Below are 23729 nucleotides of genomic sequence, written 5' to 3'. Positions count from 1 at the left end.
TAGCAGAACTATGTTTAGCTCTCTAGATTTGCACTTTATAAAAATAGTCTGAGAGGTCTATATGGATCTCGAAGATCAGTTAGAGATGAATGTCAGCATTTGCATAGTGTGTGTATATCTGTATACACACGCATATATATATATAAAAGTCACTGTTTCATCTTTAGTTATTTTAATGCAGAGGATTGTGTATTTCTTTAATAATGAAAGTTTGAGTTAAATTAATTGGATACAGAAAACAGGAATCATTTTAGCAAAAATTTTATCTATGGTAATACTGTCATGTTAAGAAGGTCAGTGATTTTATACGGGAAAAGAATCTGAAAAAGAAAAAAATACGTATAAGTGAATCACTTTGCTGTTCACCTGAAACAAACACAACATTGTAAATCAACTATACTTCAGTTTTTAAAAAATCAGTGATTTTATGTGTGTTCTCTTACTCTTGAACTTTAAAAAAAAATTCAAAAACATTTTCTGTATGGGGAGAATATTATTAACATCCATATTTTAGTTCTTAAAATCTATACATACTATACAAAGATGTAGTTACACTCCCTGTACAAAGACAGTTAATGCCATCTTTGGCCTAGTGTTAAGAGTTTTGGCTGTATAGTCATGCAAGCCTGTGTTGAGTCTTGGGCATTGCCACTTAATAGCTGTGTGACCTTGGGTAGGTTTCTTAACTTCTCTGAGCCTTAATGTCTACAACTGTAAATATAGGAATAATACCTCTTTGAGTTGTCCTGAGGAGTGGAATGAATAAATGTGAAATATCTAACTCAAATAATAGCAGTTACTTGTATAGCTTTTGTGCCAGACAATTTATTAATTCAGTCCTTATAACAATTTTATGAATTATGAAGTTTGTACTATAACTTTCCTCATTTTTACAGGTGAAGAAACTGAGGCTGACAAAAGGTTATATAACTTAACCAAAGTCATACAGTCATACATACAAAGTAGATAGTAAGCACTCAACTAATGCTGACTGTTGTTTATTTTTTAAAAAAGAAAGACTTAGAGTAATATGGCCAGTTCTCATCTTTTGCTATAGTGAAAACTGAATCTGAATGTAGATCATTATATAGCATATTTTATTTCTTTGCTGGAAAAAATGTTGATTGGAGGATTGTGTTCCTCATCAAGGGCTGAGGATCACATAATTTGTAAAAGTAATAATGTCCATTTATTGAATACTTGCTGTGAACTAGATACAGGGCTAAGTACTTTACTTATACTACTTCATTTATCCTTCCCAACAGTCTTACAGAAAGCTGAGGCTCAGAGTGATTTTAAGTGACTTGCCCAAGGTTACACAACTAGTAGGGAATCTCAAAACTGGCTCTAAAGTCTGCTATTAACCACTAGTTTATGTGCCTTGTGTTAGATATGACTATAGATTTCTCTAAAAAGAAAGGCAACAGCTTAAATAATTTTAAATAGGAAAAAAGTACTCTCATAGTTTAGAACTAGAAGTACAGTAGGCCCTCTGTATATGCAGATTCCATATATGCAGATTCGAGGAAACTCAGATCGAAAATATTCAAGAAAAAAAATTCCAGAAAGTTCCAAAAAGCAAAACTTGAATTAGCTGTGCACTGGCAGCTATTTACATAGCATTTACATTGTATTAGGTATTATAATAAATTCAGAGAGGATTTAAAGTATATGAGAGGAGGATGTACATAGGTTATATGCAGATACCATGCCATTTTATATAAGGGACTTGAGTATCCTTGCATTTTGGTACGAAGGGCCGTGTCCTGGAACTAATCCCCCAGGATATCAAGGGAAGACTGTAAACAGCGATTTCCCAGATCTATGGTCTTGTAGGCCAAACCCAGCTTGCTTCTGGTTTTGTAAAGTTTTATTGGAACACAACCACACTCATTACTTTATTATCTATAGGTGCTTTCCTACCACAATGGCATAGTTGAGTAGTTGTGACAGTCTCAGTGACACATAAAGCCTGAAATATTTACTGTCTGGCCCTTTACAGAAAAAGATTGTTGACCCCTGACCTAGACCAGTGCTGTTCTTTTATAAATGAAGAAACTGAGACATGAGAGATTAGGTAACTTCCCAGTAATGCAGTTAGTTAAAATCCAATTCTGATACCTAACTCACTGTTTTTTCTCCTATACCATGCTACTTCTTAAGTCCTATAAAATCAACAAGTGTACCGTATAATCATTATATAAGGGACTTTAAAGTATTATAAAATGTTTATAATATATAGGAATATTTAACCTAGTTAAAACAATGCTAGCTATAATAGGAGTAAATATTTAGTCATTTCTCTTTCTTTCTTAGAATTTGAAGAGCTTTGGGATTATACTTTGTATAGCCCATGCCTTAAAGTTCTGCAGCCAGCTTTAAACTTATATTTCCTTATTTTCCTTCATAAATTTCTCTGTAAAAAATAGAGGCTTTGGAATTGTTTCATTAATTGATTGTAAACAGCAGTTCAAGTTAGAAACCTATCACATATACATCTATAAAATACAGATCATACAGTTTGTACCTAGTTTTTTCTACTTACCGTTACATTATCCATGGAAGTTTTTAAGCATTGAGGTGATGTGATCAGATTTGAATTTGGGAATGATAACTGGCAGCAGTAAGAAGGATGTATTGGGGAGAGAAGAGGCTGTGGGGAGGCTATAATAATAACTGTGAGATGATGGGGCCTGTGACTAAAGTGGTGTGGCTAGAGAAGCAAGGCCAACAATATGAGAAAAATTTAGGGAGTAGAGTGTGTGAAACTTGGTTATAGTTGGATAAAGTGGAATGGGAACTTTGAGTACGTGTGAGCTATTGCATTCAATGGGGAGCCCTCTTGATCACGAAGGCTAGTTTAGGCTCTCCCATATTATCCGGCATATTTCTCTACTATTGCCTTTACCACAATATTATTATCACCTGTTTGTGTCCCGTCTAGATGATTCAAGCTCCTTAATGGTGGGAATTATGTCATGTCTTATTCATCTTTTGGGGGGACAGATTACTTAAAAAAATTAGATTATGCTTTTGCATACATTTTTTTTTAAAAAAAGGAAAAATACAAGAGATAGATTGGTTAAGGTATTCCTAAATTTCTTCACATTTAGGATCTGACTCTTGAAGCATTTTAATGAGTCACTTGTTTTTCCATTCATTATAATCTCATCCATCTAGAGGACTGATGATGCAGCCTTTCTTAAGTGTGCTGTATCATCTGCTGAGGGATTTTAGTCTAGGCCGCTAACAACACCATTCTTCAGATTTTGATGTGGGTACTTTCCTGGTGTGTAATACATGTTATTTTTGCATGTATCTTAGTAGCAAAACATAATACAGCCTCACCTATTGTGGCTACCTGCCTTTCTTGAGTCCCATAAAGTAGTGCTTTTCAGACGCTGTGGGGAAAAACTAGTTTGTGAACTAATACTTTGGTAAAGACAACAAAAATAAATTAATTACTGGAAAAATGAAATGAAAAAAAGGACACACAAAATTCAAACTTCAATTTTTTATGAAATTCAACAGACATAAAATTACTTTCAAATATAACTTTGCTATCAGAGTTTCTAGACACTCCATTTGTGTACTACCTCACTGCATACCTGTTTAAAAAAAAGTTTGTGGACCAGATCCACTTTGAATAGTACTGCTAGTACTGCTGTAAAGCACTTTGTTGTTGCTTTTCATATTCGTCTTTGAATTTCCAGAACCTGCAATATAACATGTGATGACTGATTGAATGATTAATATAAGACAAATGGTGTTTATCCTTAACACTGACAGTGTTTGTTTTTTTATTGAAATTTCTTGAAATGTTATAAAACCACATAGGTAGTATATATCCTTAGTATATATATGCATATGTTGCTTTATGTGCTTATTTTGTAAAAATAAAAGGAAGTTCCCAAACTCCAAAGAGAAGACTGATTCTTGTATAGCCATGGTAACAATTAGTCATCAGAACCAATTTCAAATCTGCTTACTCAGTAAATGACAGTTCTTTAGCATTCATTTTAAGTCAGTGTAATAAATCAACAACAACTTCCCTTAGTGAACAAGATTTTGCAAGCCTCTGCAAGTCCACCAGTCACTGAACGCCACACTTCCTCGCAAGCTCTATGTAAGATTAGCAATGTGCTCTACTCAGAGGGACTATGCCTGACCAGCATGGCTCTTCCTGAAGTAAGTAATAATTATTATTTAGCTTTGTGTTTTTTGCTTTATTTCATATATTGAGTGGGAAATATCTCATCTTTTGACACTTGGAAACAAATAATTGGTAAATTAATTTTTTAGTAGGCTTCATTTTTTTATTCAAGTAATTATCATCTGTTATCTGAGTACAACCCTGTGACTTCTATGACATTCTCAAGTAAAAATAATAATAGGGGCTCCTTTTAAGAGTTTGCAAATGCAATTCACATATTTAGGTAAACTTTAAGTCCTTTTTTTTCAAAAAACTGTTTTATACTAGACCCTTAAACTATTGTGACTGTAATAAATTACGTGGTCCAGTTCAAACAAGGAAATGATTATTGGTAGTGAAGCATCAGTAGAATGCCTTCTCAATAAAACAGACTCTAAAATAGAAACATCTTACAAAATATACAGTGCAGTGAAAATGTTGTCTTTAGACCCGGGAAATGACAGTAGTATTTAACAAGCAGACTCTGATAACAAATAACAATTGTATCTGAACATGCTAATGCTAAGAAACACTTTTTTTGTAAGTCACAGTAGTAAATTCTTGGAAGTTGCATGTACCTTTACTGATTAGGAACTACTGAAGCTGTAATTCAGTTTGTCAAAGCAGCAGATTCTCCTTTAATTATTGGCATAATATATTTTTTTCTGGACCATTTGATTCAAAATTTAAAATCTCTATACTCTTTGCTTTTGTAAATAAAAAGGAAATAATGAGTATAGCTTAATTTTTTTCTGACTTGAAAGTAAAAAAATAAATTTTAAGAAACATTTACCTGTGAAATGAAGTAATTCAAAAATGTCTGCTAAGTGACATCCTTTATGATTGTGATTAAAATAATATATGCAGAATGCAGTGTTATTTTAAGATAATTTATATGTTGATTTAGATAATAGAAAAATAGTCTCCAGGGTTCATAATTAATCTGTTCATCCATTCCAAAAGTATTTTTATTACCTCTATTTACCATGTGTTGTGCTCAACATGGGAACAGTAGGAGTGAGTAGAAAGTGCCTATATTTTGGGGACTTATATAGTGTTACGGGAAAGACTAGTAGTGAATAGGCAATTATTACGAGTATTATAAATTTGACTAAAAAGTTGAGTATGGTATAATCCACTATATAAGTGCAATGAAAAAGATGTGATTAAATTGTTATAGGAGCACAGAGGAAGTACACCCAATCCAGGCTAGGAATAAGGGAGATATTCAGGGCTGGCCTTTTTGAGCAAATGAACCTCAGCTGAGTCTTAACAAATGAGTAAGTCAGTTGATAAGACTGGGAGTTGGTAAAGGGCATTTCAAAATGAGAAGATAGCCTGAACAGAGGCAGAGAGGTATGAAATAGCATGAAGTGTGTGGAGAATTACATACAGTCATGTTTTCCTCTATACAACATAAGGTGGAGTTTACCATCTTATTTCACAAATCCACACGAGTTAAGTTTGGTAAATACACACACATTCTCTGTCAACTTTCAGATATAGCTCTAAAATTAATCAGAAACTGCTATAAAATATATTTTGTATCATTTAAAATCTTCTTCTAACTCAATTGTAAAGAGTACAAACTAAGGTTATTTTAAAGAAGAATGAGTCTAATAGCACTATTGCTGCCTATAGTAAGTACTGCATCAGTAACTATATAGCATTGAGTTTATTTTAGAGGTGCTTTCAATCAAAGTGCCATTTGCAATTCTTTCTACTTAGTACTCTTCTGATTAATATTTAGTATAAAAGTCACTCTTTGCCTGTAAAGACCTTTCTGAGGATAATACAGTATGAGTTAATACAGTATTCTGCATAATAGTATTTCATCTTGATAGTACATGCTATAATGTCAGATTATAAATGCAAAGAAGTTTGAAAATAGAGAGTAAAGTGGGCTGACTTAACACAGTAGTACCTTTATGCTTTTGCTGTAAGGCCTCTTTTCTGTGATTCATTGTAAATTGTTGTGTTTACGTGTAAAAGTACACTATTTTTGTTGTGTATTTCCTGCAGTGAACCAGTAAAACCTATCTTCTTCTGTTTGAAGTATTTTTTTCTTCAGTACTTCCTATTTTGTTGGTTGATATGACTTTACTGGCTCTTAGAGGAACAATAAAAATGGCCTCAACTTCCTGTCTGCCTCAGTGCCATGATGTGCCAGGGTATGATAGAAACAAACTTCCATGGACCATCTCTCTTTTTTTCTGGTGTTTTTAATCTCTTAATATATTGGGGGAAGAAGGAGTATCATCTTTTTTTCTAACTAGGAGTCAGCATCTTAGATACATTAAAAAAAATTCTGGGTTAGAGTTTAGGTGGAGTTACACTTGCACTCATTATTAATATGCAGTCTTTATAAGCCCCACAGTCAGTTCTTATTAGGATGTTATCTTTTTTTTTTTTAACATCTTTATTGAATTTGTTACAGTAATGCTTCTGTTTTTTATGTTTTGGTTTTTTGGTCGCGAGGCATGTGGGATCTTAACTCCCCAACCAAGGATTGAACCTGCACCCCCTGCATTGGAAGGCAAAGTCTTAACCACTGGACCACCAGGGAAGTCCCTTGGCTAAGTACTATAGAGTGAGTGTCTTAGGGTAAATATCTTTTTCCTGCTCCTGTCTTCCTGTTCTATTTTATATAATAGACTTTTAAAAAAGTTGAAAACATTGCATTCTTTAAATAGACCGTTTTAAAAAAATTTAGTATAGAAAGTTTTTGAGCTGTTGTGTCTTGCCCAAATCTGATGTCAAAAGTAAAAGTAACTTTATCAAAATGATATTTGTTAATGCCCTTTTTATAGAGCAGTCCTCTGACAAAGGAAATAATTTTATGACCATAATAAAGCCTTTTACTAGACAGAAGCTAGAGTAGTTTGATATAAGGTAAGATACGTAGATGTTTTTGAGACATAATCTTTTCAAACAGTTCACACTGTATTAAGCAGATATGTCTAAAACACAAGGGGAAGAAAAATGAATGAATTAGAAAAGTCAAAGTACTATTTGTGTTCATAGAAGGGAGATCACATCCCATTGGAAGAATTAGAGAAGACTTCATGAAAGAAGCATTACTTAATAAGCTAGGCTTTCACATCATTGCCCCATGAGGAACAGCTTGAGGACTTGTACATAAACTTGAGGAAAATGGAATAGTGAAGTCTGTGATATAGTAGAAGAAGAATGGGCTTAATCAGAACTGAATTGAAACCCTAGCTCCCACCATTTTTTTTAAATAAATTTATTTATTTATTTTTGGCTTCATTGGGTCTTTGTTGCTGCACGTGGGCTTTCTCTAGTTGCGGAGAGCGGGGGCTACTCTTCGTTGCGGTGCGTGTGCTTCTCATTGCGGTGGCTTCTTGTTGTGGAACACGGGCTCTAGGTATGCGGGCTTCAGTAGTTGTGGCACACGGGCTTAGTTGCTCTGCATCATGTGGGATCTTCCTGGACCAGGGCTCGAACTCGTGTTCCCTGCATTGGCAGGTGGATTCTTAACCACTGCGCCACCAGGGAAGTCCCTTCCACCATTTTCTACCTGTGTGACAGGGCAAGTCAGGGATGTTTAGGCCATCTATAATGTAGTTGTAATGCTTAAATGACAGAGTACAGTCTGCCCTCTGTATCTGCAGGTTCTGCATCTGTGGAAAGGGAGGGCCAACTGTATTATGCCATTTTGTATAAGAGACTTGAGCATCGTTGGGTTTTGGTATTTGAGGGGGGTCCTGGAACCAATCCCCCGTGGATACTGAGGGGCAACTGTATATGTAAGATTTCTGGAAAAATATGTGACACATAGTGGTTTAGTAAATAGTCTTTCCCCCCCTTTTCCCTACTTGGTGTCAAAAATTAATGTAGCAAAAGATTGGGAGGTAGGCTGGAGTCAGAGCAAGGAGAGCCTTGAATGCCTGGATAAGCTGTTGAAATACATAACATTAAGCAGTTTGGAAGTGACACTTAGAGCTAGATAAATCTTGCAGCCTTGCCCTTGATAGATGTTTAGGGATGGGACAGAGGGGCATGGTGATTGGTTAATGGAAAATAGGAATTAGAGTACAGTGAAAGAGAGTAGAGTTCAATGAGAGTAGGAAGAAAGAGATGAATAGGAGAGAGATTTTTCCCAAGTAGAAATCAGGGGAATTAAAACTGATGGGTTATGTAAGTCGAAAAAGGAGTCAGATTGGCTCAGGATTTGAATTAGGGCAACTGAAAAAATGGCGTTGCCACTTGCAAAAGCAGAGGAATTAGAAAAAATAGCTGGTTTTACAAGGGAGAATTAGACTTTGATTTTTCATGTATTTTTGTTCTGTAATTCTGTTTCACTTGCAGTATGCTCTGAACAGTAGTGCAGGGGTTAACAGCACAGACACTTGGAGTCCTGCTGGCTAGGTTTGAGTCCTGACTCCACCGCTTAAAATTATTATATCTTCTTGGTGAATTGACCCTCTTATGTATGTAGTGTCTTTTTTTTTTTTTTTATTGCGGTAAAAAACTCAACGTAAAATTTCCCATCTAAACCATTTTTAAGTGTACAGTACATTAGTGTTAACTGTGTTTGCATTGTGCAAAACTGAAATGCTTATACCCATTGAACGACAACTCTTCTTTTTCCCCACCCCTCAGCCTCTGGTAACCACCATTTTATTTTTTTCTAAGAATGTGACTACTTTTGATACCTCATATAAGTGGATTCATGCAGTATTTGTCTTTTTTGTGACGGCCTTATTTCACTTAGCATAAATGTCCTCAAGGTCCATCTGTGTTGTGGCATATAACAATTTTCTTCTTTTTTTTTAAGACTGAATAATACTCATTCTATGAATAATACTCATTCTATGTGTATACCACTTTTTCTTTATCCATTCATCCATTGATGGGCATTTAGGTTGCTTCTACCTCTTGGCTATTGTGAATAATGCTGCAGTGAACATGGTTATGCAAATATATCTTCTAGGTCCTGTTTTCAGTTCTTTTGTATATATACACAGAAGTGAGATTGCTGCATGATGTGGTAATTCTATTTTAGATTTTTGCGGAACTGTCATACTGTTTACGTTCTATCTGTACTGTATTAATATTCCCAACAACAGTGCGTAAGGATTCCAGTTTCTCCACATCTTGGCCAGCATTTGTTATTTTCTGTTTGTTTTGAAAGTGTGAGGTGGTATCTCATTGTGATTTTGATTTGCATTTCCCTAATGATTAGTGATGTTAAGCACCTTTTCATATGTTTATTGGCCATTTGTATTTCTTTGGAGAAATGTTTATTTAGGTTCTTTGCCCATTTTTAATTGGATTATCAGTTTTTTATTGTGAGTTATAGGAGTTTATTATGGATATTAACCCCTCATCAGGTATATGGTTTGCAAATATTTTCTGCCATTCTGTGGGTTGCCTTTTTACCCTGTTGATTGTTTCCTTTGCTGCACAGAAGTTTTAAAGTTTGATATAGTCCCGTTTGTCTATTTTTTTTCTTTTGTTGCTGGTGCTTTTGGTCGTATATCCAAGAAATCATTGCTAAATCCAGTGTCATAAAGTGTTTTCCCCATGTTTTCTTTTAGGAGTTTTACAGTTTCAGGTCTTACATTTAGATCTTTAATATACTTTGGGTTAATTTTTGTGTATGGTGTAAGGTAAGAATCAAACTTTATTCTTTTGCATGTGGATATCTATGTTTTATATAGTGTCTTTTTTTATCACTAGTAATTTTCTTTGCTCTGAAGTTTGTGTTTGATAATGCAGCCACTTCCATTTTCTTTACTATTACTATTAGCATTACTATTAGCATGGTATATCTGTTTCTATCTTTTTAACTTACTTGTATCTTTATACTTGAAGTGGCTCTTTTCTTGTAGGCAACTTATAGTTGGGTCTCACTTTTTTTTTCCCCCCCCACTTTTTCTTACCCAGTCTGTCTTTTTTTTTTTTTTTTAGCCTTTATTTGAGGTAATTGTAGATTCACATGCAGTCGTAAGAAATAATAGATCTTGTATATCCTTCACCCAGTTTCCCTCAATGCTAATATCTTGCATAACTTTAGAACAATATCACAACCAAGGAATTGACATTAATATAGTCTGCTTACCTTATTCAGATTTCTCCTGTTTTACATGCACTAATTTATGAATGTATATGTTATCACATGCGTAAATTCATGTGACCACTACCACAGTCAAGATATAGTATAGTTCCATCACAAATATCTTTTGTGGTACCCATTTACAGCCCCAGCCACTCCTCTTCCTTCATCTTTCCCTAGCCCCTGGCAGCCACTAATCTTCTCTCCATCTCTATAATTTTGTCATTTCAAGATTGTTACATAAATGGAATCATATAGTATGTAACCTTTTGAGACTGGTTTTTTTTCATGCAGCATAATGTTATATGTTTCAATGCCTTATTCTTTTTTATTGCTGAGTAGTATTCCTGAGTCTCTGCCTTTTAGTTGGGGGTGTTTAGACCACTTATATTTAACATGATTATTGACATAGTTGGGTTTAAATCAGCCATCCTTCTCAGGTTTTGGCAAACTATGACCCAAGGGCCAAATGACACCAACTGTTTTTATAAATTAAGTTTTACTGAAATACATCTATGCTCATTTATTTACTATTGTCTGTGGTTGCTTTTGTGCTACATTGGCAAAGTTGAGTAGTTGTGATAGAGATTTACTGTCTGTGAAGCCTGAAATACTTACTGACTGTTTACTGAAGAGGTTTTCAACTACAAATTGGGGTATTTGTTTTCTATTTGTTCCATCTGTTCATTGTTTATTCTGCATCAGAAATGTGAACTTAAAAGATATTAGAGTGATTGCTGCCTATTAGAACATCTATACATGCTTTCCTCAGATAAAATTTTAGACCTGACAGAAGGTGTCTGTATTAGTTCTCTACTCTGTTTAACAGACTACCATTAACTTAGTGGCTTAAAACAACACACATTTATTATCTTTCGGTTTCTGTGAGTAAGGAGTCTGGCTTATCTGGGTCCTCTGCTCAGGATCTCACAAAAGCTGCAGTCAGGGTGTGGGCCAGTCTTTGTTATCCTATGGATGCTTAACTATGGAAAAAATCTACTTCCAAACTCATTTAGGTTGTTGGGAGAATTTCTTTGCAGTTGTGTGACTGAGGACCCTAACTTTTTACTGACAGTCAGGTGGAGGCCTCCCTCAGGTCCTGGGGATTGCCTATAGTTTCCTGCTACGTGGCTCTCTCCATGGCACTTAGCTTCTTCAAGGCTTGCAGGAGAGGCTCTCACACAACCTTATATAAAGTAACATAATCAAGAGAGTGACAGTTCATCACCTTTCCATATTCTGTTGGTTAGAAGCAAGTCACAGGTTCTTCTCATACTCAAGGGGATTATATGAAGGCATGACTCATTGGGGGTCACCATCATGTGTCCACCACAGTAACTTTAAGAAGATATTAATAACTATTGGGACTTCCCTGGAGGTCCAGTGGTTAAGACTCTGTGCTCCCAATTCTGGGGGCACGGGTTCAATCCCTGGTTGGGGAACCTAAGATCTTGTATGCTGCGTGGCACAGCCAAAAAAAAAAAAAAAAAAGGATATTAATAACTATAATCTGTAGTCTTACATTGACCATTTTGGTTCCTGTCAAAAGCTGGAAATAGTTGATGCAATTAACAATAAAGAGGTAATACAGGAAAAGACTAGTTAAGGTATTTATCATTTTCAGAAACTGCATAGTAAGTGAAGCTTCCATGCTAATAATACCAGTATTTGCAACATGGGTCATACTTTCATAAGCACTTGTAAATCCATTATTGCGTTTGATATAATTCTCAGAATAGTCTTATGAAGTAGATAGGTATATCTGTTTACAGATAAAGAAATTGAGGTTAGCAAAGCCTTCAAAAAAAAAAAAAAAGCCAGTAAGTGGTATAATCACGGATTTTAACTTAAAGTCTCTTTGTTTCTGTCACTAAAATAGGATTGTAGCATAGAACTATTGGTGGTGTGAATAGTCATCAAATATGCTTTGATAATGAGTAAGTTTGACTTTATGTAAATACTAGTAAATTCGATGTGAAAGTGCAAATAAAATGAGATTTTTATAATGCAAGTGTATGTGTTTAGCAACACCGTATCTCTAACCCCCAGAATATTTCTGTAAGGTAAGTGGTTTCTCTGTTTCACAGAGGAGATAACTAAAGTTTAAGCAGATTGTCATTTGCCCAAGGTTACTCTGTTGGTAAATGGTGGAACCATGATCTGACCTCAAAATCTAGGATGAACCTATTTCAGTCAAAATACCCTCTATTTTTGCTTTGCATCATCGGATAGTCTTTAAATTTAAAATTTTTAGCTCATAGCCTCTCTTTTTGGAGATAGTGCATTCCACATCCTGAAAGTCATGTGCTATTGAATTATTCTCAAATTAGATTTTTTTTAATGTGATAAAATACACATAGCATAAAATTTACCATCTTAATTATTTTTAAGTGCATGTTTCAATGGTATTATTTACATTCACATTGTTATGCCGTCATCACCACCATCCATTCCTATAACTCTTTTCATCTTGTAAAACTGAAACTCTGTACCCATTAAACAAGCCCCCCATTCTCCTCTCCCCACAGCCCTTGGCAACCATCATTATACTTTCTGTCTTTATGATTTTCACTACTTGTACCTCATATATTGAATCATACAGTTTATCTTTTTTTGACTGGCTTATTTCACTTAGCATAATATCTTTAATGTTCTCAAGGTCCTCCACATTATAGCATATTGCAGAATTTCCTTTTTAAGGCAGAATAATATTTCATTGTATGTATATACCACATTTTGCTTATCCGTTTATTTGTCTACGGACACTTGGGTTGCTTCCACGTTTTAGCTATTGTGATTAGAGCTGTTATGAACATGGGTGTATAAATATCTCTTCAAGACCTTGCTTTCAGAGTCACAGACATAGAAAACAAACTTATGGTTACCAAAGGGGAAATGAGGGGGGGGAGGGATAAATTAGGAGGTTGGGATTAACATATAGATAACCAACAAGGACCTACTGTATAGCACAGGGAACTATATTCAGTATTTTATAATAACCTGTAAGGGAAAATAATCTGAAAAAGAATATCTATTATATACATATGTATATATGTGACTGAATCACTGTGCTGTACACCTGAAACTAACATGGCATTGTGAATCAGCTGTACTTCAATTAAAAAAAAAGATCTTGCTTTCAGTTATTTTGGATATATATCCAGAAGTGGAATTGCTGCATGATATGGTAATTCTATTTTAAATTTTTTGAGGAACTACCACACTGTTTTCCACAGTGGCTGTACCATTTTATATTCCCACCAATAGTACACAGGGGTTCCAGTTTCTCCCCATCCTTGCCAACACTTGTTGGCTTTGGTATCAGGGTAATGCTGGCCTCATAGAATCAGTGAGGAAGTGTTTCTTCCTCTTCAATTTTTTGGAAAAGTTTGAGAAGGAATGGTATTAGTTCTTTAAATGTTTGGTAAAATTTACCAGTGAAGTCATAAGGTCCAGGGCTTTTATTTGTTGGGAGATTTTTGATTACTGATACAATCTCTTTACAAGTTATAGGTCTATTCAGATTTTCTATTTCTTTGTGATTTAGTCTTAATAGGTTTTGTGTTTTTAGGAACTTGTCCTTTTCATCTAGGTTATCCAGTTTGTTGGTGTACAGTTCATAATTTTCTCTTATAGTTTTTTTTATTTCTTTAGAATCAATAGTAATGTCCCCATTTTCATTTCTGAATATAGTGATTTGAGGCTTATCTCTTTTTTTCTTTTTTTTTCAGTTTTATTTATCTTTGGCTGTGTTGGGTCTTCGTTGCTGCGTGGGGCTTTCTTTAGTTGCGGCGAGCAGGGGTTACTCTTTGTTGCGGTGCACAGGCTTCTCATTGCGGTGGCTTCTCTTTTTGCGGAGCATGGGCTCTAGTCGTGCAGGCTTCAGTAGTTGCGGCACACGGGCTCAGTAGCTGTGTCCCACAGGCTCTAGAACGCAGGCTCAGTAGTTGTGGCACACGGGCTTAGTTGCTCCACGGCATATGGGATCTTCCTGGACCAGGGATTGAACCCATGTCCCCTTCTTTGGCAGGCGTATTCTTAACCACTGCACCACCAGGGAAGTCCCTCTCTTTTTTTCATAGTCTGTCTAGCTGAAGTTTTGTCAATTTTGTTGATCTTTTCGGAGAACCAACTTTTGGCTTGATTGATTTTCCTCTATTGTTTTTCTGTTCTCTGTTTAATTTCTCTTTGCTCAAACCTTTATTATTTACTTCCTTCTGCTAGGTTTGGGTTTAGTTTATTCGTCTTTTTTCTAGTTCCTGAGGTTTTAAAGTTGGGTTGTTGATTTGATGTTTTGGGGTTTTTTTTGATGTGTTTAAAACTGTAAATTTCCCCCTTAGTGGGAAATTAGCTTAGCTTTCGCTGCATCTCATGTGTTAGTATGTTGTGTTTTTGTTTTCATTTGTCTCTAAGTATTTTCTAATTTCTCTGTGATTTCTTCTTTGATCCATCAGTTGTCTAAAATTGTGTTAATTTCCACAATTTTGTAAACTTTTCGTTTTTCTTTTTTGTTATTGATTTGTAACTTCATTGTGTTGTGGTTAGAGAAGATACTTGGTATATCTATCTTTTAAAATCTATTGAGTCTTAATTTGTGGCCTAATATGTTGTCTCTCCTAGAAAACATCCCATGTGCATGCACTTGAGAAGAATGTGTATTCTCCTGTTGTTGGGTAGTGTTCTGTATATGTCTGTTAGATCTAGTTGGTTTATTGTGTTAAGTTCTCTGTTTCCATACTTATGTCTGGTTGTTTTGTTCATTATTGTGAGTAGGGTATTGAAGTCTCCAACTGTTATTGTAGAACTGTCTGTTTCTCCCTTCATTTCTTAGTTTTTGCTCCATATGTTTTCATGACTTGTCATCATATATGTAAATGTTTATAATTGTATCTTCTTGCTGTGTTGAACCTTTTATTAATATATACTGTCCTTTTTTGTTTCTTGTAACATTTTTAATTTAAAATCTTATTTTTGTCTGATATTAGTGTAGCCACTTTGGCTCTTTTTTTGGTTACTGTTTGCATGGAATATTTTTTTCAATCCTTTTCATTTCAACCTGTTTGTGTTTTTGGATCTCAAATGAGTCTTGTGTAGACAGCATATAATTGGATCATGTGTTTTTATTCATTCTGCCAATCTCTGTCTTTTGATTGGAGTGTTTAATTCATTGACGTTTGTAGTAATTACTGATTAGGAAGGACTTATTTCTGGTATTGTGCTATTTGTTTCCTATGTGCCTTAGAGCTTTTTGAGCCTCATTTCCTGTATTACTGTCTTCTTTTGTGTTTAGTTGATTTTTTTTGTAGTGAAATGTTTAAGTTCCTTTCTTATTTTCTTATGTGTATACTCTATAGGCATTTTCTTTGTGGTTATCATGAGGATTACATTTAACATCCTAAAATTATAATACTCTAATTTGAATTTATTACTAGTTTAGCTTCAATAACAGACAAAAACTCTGCTTCTTTACAGTTTCATCTCTACCCTTTTCAGTTGTTGATGTCACAAAATTACATCTTTATACATTGTGTGCCTAAAAACATGAACTAAAAATTCAAATTATTGAAATTGTTTAATTTCAATTTTATTTAAGTTCTATTTTTTACTTATTATTTTAAGTATTCTAAATTATGTAGGAAACATGATTTGGTGTAATAAAGCAAAATTACAGTAAAATAGCTTTTTACATTAATAATTCTTTAAAAATGTATTTGTCTCTCAAATATAAAAAGTACAGTTACAAACCACTGTTACAATAATACTAGCTTTTCTAATTACCCATGTATTTACTTTTATATTCATATGGCTTTGAGTTACTGTCTAGTGTTCTTTCATCTCTTTCATCTTGTAGGTCTCCCTTGAGTTGCAGACCAGGTCTAGTGATCATGAACTCCCTCAGCTTTTGTTTATCTGGGTGTGTCTTACTTTCTCCCTCACTTTTGAAGGACAGTTTTGCTGGATGTAGATCCTTCATTGACACATTTTGTCTTTTAGTACTTTTAACAGATCCACCCATTGTCTTTTGGCCTCCAAAGTTTCTGATGAGAAATCTGCTGATAATCTTATTGAGATCACTGGTATGTGATGATTCACTTCTCTTCTTGTTTTCAAGATTCTCTCTTTAGCTTTTTGGAAGTTTGATTATAATATGTCTTGGTGTGGGTCTCTTTGAGGTCATCTTTTTTGGAGTCTTTTGGATGTTTATGTTCATGTCTTTCATTAAATTTGGGAAGTTTTCAGCCAGTACTTCTTCATATATTCTCTCTGCCCCCTTCTCTGTCTTCTATCCTTCTAGGACTCTCATGATATGTATGTTGATCTGTTTGATGTTGTCCCACAGGTCCCTTAGGTGCTGTTTATGTTTCTTCAATCTTTCTGTTTGTCAGACTTGATAATTTTCATCGTCTTAGCTTCAACTTTGCTAAATCTTTTTTCTACCTGCCCAGATCTGCCTTCAAATCCCTCTAATGAATTTTTTAAAATATTTATTTATTTATTTTTGGCTGCATTGGGTCTTCATTGCTGCACATGGGCTTTCTCTAGTTGTGGCGAGTGGGGTCTACTCTTTGTTGTGGTGCGCGGGCATCTCATTGCGGTGGCTTCTCTTGTTGCGGAGCACAGGCTCTAGGCGCGTGGGCTTCAGTAGTTGTGGCTAGTGGGCTCTAGAGCGTAGGCTCAGTAGTTGTGGTGCACGGGCTTAGTTGCTCCATGACATGTGAGATCTTCCCAGACCAGGCTTGAACCTGTGTCCCCTGCATTGGCAGGCGGATTCTTAACCACTGTGCCACCAGGGAAGCCCCCCTCTAATGAATTTTTAATTTCAGTTATTAATATTTCAGTTCCATAATCTCTCTGTGGTTCCTTTTTAGGTTTTCTGTTTCTCTATTGATAGTTCCATTTTGTTAACACAAATGACTTTGTTCACATCTTCCTTTAGTTCTTTGAGCATCTTCAAGACAGTTGTTTTAAAGTCTTTGAAAAAGAACTAATGGCATTTTTTTACTAGACACAGGCAGTTTCTGTTGATTTATTTTTCCCCTTGAATAGGCCATACTTTTCTGTTTCTTTGTATGCCTTGTGATTTTTTTCGGTTGTTAAATACTAGACGTTTGAGTCTAATAATGTGGTAACTCTGAAAATCAGATTTTTCCCTATTCCTTAAGGTTTGTTGTTTTTTTTGTTATTGTTTGGCTTTTTTTTTTTTTTTTTTTTAACTGTTGTGGGCTATCTTTATGCTGAAGATCAGCTTGAGGTTTAAACTTAAAGTCTTCTCAGGTCTTTTCTGAGCTTTTTCCTGGGCATGCATGGTCACTTTCTAATTTTCCTTGTATATGCAGTTGTTTTTTAATGTCTTAGTCTTTAGTGTCTTACTCCCAAAAGGGGAAATAGTGAAAAATGCAGCGGTAAAGGGCACCAGCCTTTAAAATATCCTGGAAGTCACTTCAGATGGGAGGGAGGGGCTTGCAACAGTGGGAGGAGGTGCAATAACAGTGGCTGGCCACCTCTTTGTCTGCACCTCTGTGATCAGAAACAGTAGTGAGCAATCAGAGGAGAGATCCCTGATATTCAGAGGATAGAGTCCTTCTTGCCTACTGTGGCTCCTGCAAACTCTGTGCAAGCTGCTCAAGAAACACATGCACAGCTGCTTGCCACATGGCTGAGGGTGGGCAGCTGCTACTGTACACAGAGCTGAAATTGACCAAAGTCAACTGTAATTTACTAAGTCTTCTGGAAGTTGTAATCCTTCAGCAGACTCCAGAGTTTCAAAATAGTTACATCAAACAGATTCTGTCAGTGCAGTTGTTGTCTATGTGGGAGACAGATTCCTTGTGCTTCTACTCCACCATCTTCCCACAATTTTCCAATTAGATTTTAAAGGAGTCCCTGATACAATTAGCTAAGGTGGCTTATGTGACATTTAGTGTAAAAATACAAAGTCACCTGTTCTTCTTTCAACAATGATTTATATGGTCATTTTACATGTATGGTATTGGTAAACTATAATTTCTAGTAATCATTTTTTGAGTGGTTGTTTTATGTGTGTTTTGTTATTTTTTTTTCAGTCTCAGCTAACTGGGCAATGGCAGTTGAGTAGGTTTTGAAAAATGTCTGAAGTTTAATGGACTGCATCTACCTTCTGCCTTTTCCCCATCCTTTACAAAAGAATAAATGGGATGTTTGAGAAGAGAGCTGTATTAAAAGAAGAGTATTACAAATGGCTTCAGAACCTATGAATGCAAAACAAGCTAGGAATCGCTTCACAAAGGGGAAAAGGCAACAGCACCAGCAAATAAAGAACAGATCTTCACTTGGTGATGGTGATGGAGAAGACTCCTTTATCTTTGAAGCAAATGAAGCTTGGAAAGATTTTCATGGTTCTCTTCTTCAGTTTTATGAAAATGGAGAACTCTGTGATATCACATTGAAGGTGAGACTGTCTTTTTTTCTTTCCTCAACCTCTTCAGTGTATTATATAAAATAAGGGTTTCTATAACCACACAAGGCAAATTTTTGGTGCTTTACTTATTATAGTCAGAATGGTTTTAGTTTCAACCCTTTTTTACATTGAAGGGGAAGGGACATAAGGGAGGGTAAGTAAAGGGAGCCTAGCATAAGATAAAATTATTATACTAATTAAATGTTGATATTCACTATTTCTTAGTTTCACTTCTGAAAGTTCTGGAGCCCTGAAACAACAAATAGTTATTATTTGTGAAATGGATAAATTGCTGTTGACCAGATAAGCTTTTTTTTTTTTTTGGCCGCACCGTATGGCTTGCGGGATCTAAGTTCCCTGACCAGGGATCGAACCTGCACCCTCCTCAGTGAAAGCGTGGAGTCCTAACCACTGGACCGCCAGGGAATTAGCTTTTAACTTGTGAATTAAAAAAATCTTGATATTGGGAATTCCCGAGTAATCTGGTGGTTAGGACTCCATGCTTCCATTGCAGGGGACATGGGTTTGATCCCTGGTCAGGGAACTAAGATCCTGCATGCTGCCTGGCGCAGCCAAAAAAAAAAAAACAACTTGATGTATTCACTTCTCTTGATGTTGGTTAGAAGTCAGAATTCTTGGTTGTATATGTAGCTGCACTAGTGTTTTACTGTGTGTTCCTGTTCTGGTGTAAGCATATCTTGTTTTTCTGCACTTTTTTGCTTTATTGTGTTTCTCAGATAATGTGTTTTTTGTTTGTTTGTTTTAAACAAATTGAAGGTTTGTGGCAGCCCTGAGTTGTCAGGTGATGGTTAGCGTTTTTTAGTCTAAACATAACTTTTATATGCACCAGGAAACCAAAAAATTCGTGTGACTTGCTTTATTGAGATATTTGCTTTATTGCAGTGGTCTGGAACTGAACCTGCAGTATCTCCAAAATATGCCTGTAATTTAATCTCTATTTCAATATTACCGTCTTTAAGTGAGATTGTTTATTTTTACCTGATAGTGGAGTAGAGTGTTTTTTAGACTTGGATGAAAAAGTCTTTAGTAAACTTTGTCTAAGGCCTATATGATCACGTTGCTCTGCTACAAAGGACAGTTTTAATAAAGTTGGAAAATTGATAAAGCAGTGTTGAAGAGCCTGTGTTCTAATTGTTTCTCATAGCTCATTTAAAGTACCTCTTACTATTCTTATCTCTCAGTGTAATATTAAATTCTTTTGAGGATTTATGTGTATACATGCAGCATTTTCCACATGAGATTTGCCACTTTGGGATCTTTTAGATTTTGCTTTCTGCTCCTGATCAGTCAGGTTCTTAGAGCTCAGAGTTGTGAGGATTGAGGACACCCTTAGAGAATCAGATCAGGGACACTCAGCAAAAGTCTGTAAACTGAATGCATAAATTCTGAGTTTTAGGCCCAGAATGCCCAGGAGTATAGTGTTATACTGTAAATAAATGACCTACATTCTGTTTACTTAAACTTTTAGTTAGGACCTACAAATATGTAAGGACACTAAGATATTGAGAAGAAAACTATTAAATAATTTTACTAGCTTTATGTGAAGTTTAGCCATGTATAGATTTTAATGAAGGAAGACCTAAACTGTAGGTGTAGAACACCTGATTTGTATAGTATATTATGTTTAATCTAATGCCATTGTTCTAATTTTCAACGCAGGTATGAAATTCAGTGACCCACACTGGATTTGGCAAAAATAAAAATGTAAAATAGATTGTTTGAATTTAATAAATTATCAGTTCATCATATCAATATATGTCAGAAAATAATTAAATAGAATATTATTGATTGTATACATTTTATAATTGGATCTTAGAATAATTTTTACTAGCTACTGCATGTAAACTTTCTTAAGTGAAAAGTAAGGATACAGCCATTTTAGGGCAAGTGATAACTAATCTCATAACTTTTCTTTGTTTATTGGGTAACTTCAGCAATAGGTTGAAGTGAAAACCTCAGAAGAATCTATGGTGGAAAAAAGAAAAAAGAATCTTTGGTGGAAACCCAAAATTACTGTGTTTGAAGCAGTGATAGAAGTCATTTAGGAATGAGAAACTTCACTAATTTAAAGGAGCTATCATTTTTATTTTTTCAACTGTAAAATTATGATGATGATTAGGTTTTTGTGAGGAATAAGTGAATTGATAACATGTGAAGTCCTTATAACAGTGCTCAGTACATAATATTCAATAAATAATCAGCTGTTAGGATCATTATGTGTACTATTCTTGTTGTTCCAAAAGGATTAGATAATGCTGTTATGGTATATTCTGTTCTTATCATTAGAAAGAATTGTAGCTTAATCTTTTAGCAGGTCTGTTATTGGATTTGTTTCTTAATTCTAATTCAACATTTCTTAAACTTACAGAATTTAACTGTCACAGAACAACTAAACCAAGTAGGATTATGGATAGTTTATAATGCTCTGTTCAATATAAACTTCACTTTTTACATTCTTATAACCTTGAGGATTATACTTTGGTATATTCATCTCCTTTTTTTATTAGTATGCTTCATTAGGTCATTATTGCTTTTAGGACAAGCATTTTAGAAAGACAATTATCAAAACTGGTTTTATTGTTCATATGTAAGGCCATTAGTGTGTTTTTAAATTCCAAAGTGAGCACTGATATTGGAAAAACAAACTCATTTAACAGATATTTACTAAGGTCTTACCTTAGTATATGGAGAGTATAAATAAATCTGAATAATATGCTGTACTTGCATTGAGGGAGTTTGAAATTTAGCTGGAGATAGGCACATACACAGCTAACTAACATACAATTTAGTGATTGTCATTTTGTGATATTTTTATGGAAGCATAGGAGAGGATCTGTTAACTATGTCTGAGAGGTGATTGGAAAGGCTTCACATAGGAGATTATATATAATCTTGAGGTCATTCCAGGGAAAGGTAAAACTTGTTTATATATTATTATGTATATTTATTAGTGAAAATATTTTAAAACAATATATCTAGTAGCAGCTCTAAAGTTATGTGTGGGGGAAGGTTCTTAAGGCCAACAATTTGGTGGGGAAAAGGCAGAGGGAAATTGTCTTGAAAGGGGTATTGCATAGGTCTCATAATGCTTAAACTATACGTCATAGATCAACAAGAGTAGCATCTACAAAGATGCTTTTATTTATGCTTTATGTAGTTTGAGGAAATGTCATTATCCTTGTTAAAGATCATAGTTAATTTTACCTCAAGAAGTTGATAGAGATTATTAGAGGAGGACAATCCCTTACATCACCTCTTGATGCCACCACTGATTATGTTTCAGTCATGTTGTTTGGCTTTTTTTTTTTTGAAAGTGCACGTTTCTGTGATTTTTTTTTTAAAACAAGTATTTATAGGATTCTAATGAACACGTTCAAGACTCTGTTATAATTATTTGCTGTCAAAACTTTCAACAGATCAGGTAAGAATAAGTGCTCTGAAAGATTGCAGAGAAACAAAGTATTTGAACTGCATTATAGTAGTATACTTCCAAGAGGTAGAAGTTATAAAATTGTTATCCTTATAAATGTAGCAGTTAACTCCTGACCGGAGAGCAGGCATAATCTAATAAAAGAGAAATGATAAAGGAGAAAGTGATTTTTTTAAAATATAAATTTATTTATTTTATTTATTTTATTTTTGGCTGTGTTGGGTCTTTGTTGCTGCACGCCGGCTTTCTCTAGCTGCGGTGAGCGGGGGCCACTCTTCGTTGTGGTGTGCGGGCTTCTCATTGTGGTGGCTTCTCTTGTTGTGGAACACAGGCTCTAGGTGCACAGGCTTCAGTAGTTGTGGCTCGCAGGTTCTAGAGCACAGGCTCAGTAGTTGTGGCGCACGAGCTTAGTTGCTCCGTGGCATGTGGGATCTTCCTGGACCAGGGCTTGAACCCGTGTCCCCTGCATTGGCAGGCGGATCCTTAACCACTGTGCCACCAGGGAAGCCCGAGAAAGTGATTTTATATTTAACACTTAAGCATTCTGTGTTAAGAAGTCTAATAAAATGATCACTTCTACTTTTGTCCATTCAAATAGTAAGTCAGTATTTTGATTTTTTTTTAATGTTGCTCAGAAGAAGGGATATTTGAGTATTTATACCCATAGATCCTTGTTTATTTGACCCCCAAAATGCTACCTAAAAATTATTATTTTCATTGTGCAGGTTTTTAAAGTAAACATAGTGAGATAGGATTGTAGAACAGTGAATGTGACTAGGCATTGTGATATGGTAATTCACTACAAGCCAAGACATTGAGTCTTATACATTTAACCCCTTCTTGACCTGGCAGTTAAACATGTTTATGGCTACTCAGACTGAATAAAATTGGTGGATTATTGAAAAAGAGTAGCTAATTGAGATAAAAGGGCAAAATTACAAGGGATTAAGCTGAAAAATTAGAATACAGCTTATAAATGTACATAAAAGGAGACTTGGGTATATAGGCTTTTTTTCCTCCAGTCTTTATTTCTGTTCTGTGTGTTTTCCACACATTTATTTCAATATCGTTCTCAAACATTTAGCTTGAGTTACTGTTAAGTGGCATAATTGTAAACATTTCAACCTGATATATACTTTAGTTTTTAATGATTTAAAAAATTTTAGTATGTTTGTTTTCAACAATCCATGGTAATGGGATTATACAATTAATACTTAGAAATGAAGTAAATCTATGTAAGAACAACAGTTTGCAAAAGAATAGTTCACGGGATAGCCAGATTTTTTAAAGTACTAAAAATGTCAAAGAAGTAAAACAGTTGAAAAATTCTTCAGTTATCAACATATTGAACATTATTTATTGCTTTGAAATTTTGATGAAGGGGTTATTCTCAAACACTGCTGATGGATATGTAAATTCATTCCTTGTTTTTCATGGATGGTTTGGCAGTATGTATCAAGAGCTGTAAAAAGCTTATATTTATTGACTCATTAATTCTGCTTTTCAGATTTTATCTTAAGGAAGTATTCTGAAATGCTGAAAAAACTTCATGTTCGAAGATACTGTT

The 23729-nt window shown here is 34.8% G+C and overlaps 1 protein-coding gene across 5 annotated transcripts in view; it reads left to right on the top strand.

The window, feature by feature from the left end:
* The window catches only part of KLHL8 (kelch like family member 8), a 51702-nt gene that overhangs the window by 4871 nt on the left and 23102 nt on the right, over window positions 1-23729 (top strand). For 3 of the 5 annotated variants that reach the window (XM_061191562.1, XM_061191563.1, XM_061191559.1), the window contains exon 2: window positions 18338-18702. In XM_061191562.1, the coding sequence (XP_061047545.1) occupies window positions 18490-18702 (213 nt within the window). In that variant the 5' untranslated portion in view covers window positions 18338-18489. Of the gene's footprint in view, window positions 1-6646; window positions 6797-18337; window positions 18703-23729 lie in introns of those variants that run through there. The other 2 variants (XM_061191560.1, XM_061191561.1) reach the window with 2 other exon arrangements.

Source organism: Eubalaena glacialis, chromosome 5 (assembly GCF_028564815.1).
Source record: "Eubalaena glacialis isolate mEubGla1 chromosome 5, mEubGla1.1.hap2.+ XY, whole genome shotgun sequence".
NCBI classification, from domain to species: Eukaryota; Metazoa; Chordata; class Mammalia; order Artiodactyla; family Balaenidae; genus Eubalaena; species Eubalaena glacialis.
Note: the sequence above shows the minus strand (reverse complement) of the source record. Positions and strands in the feature narration are given on the sequence as shown.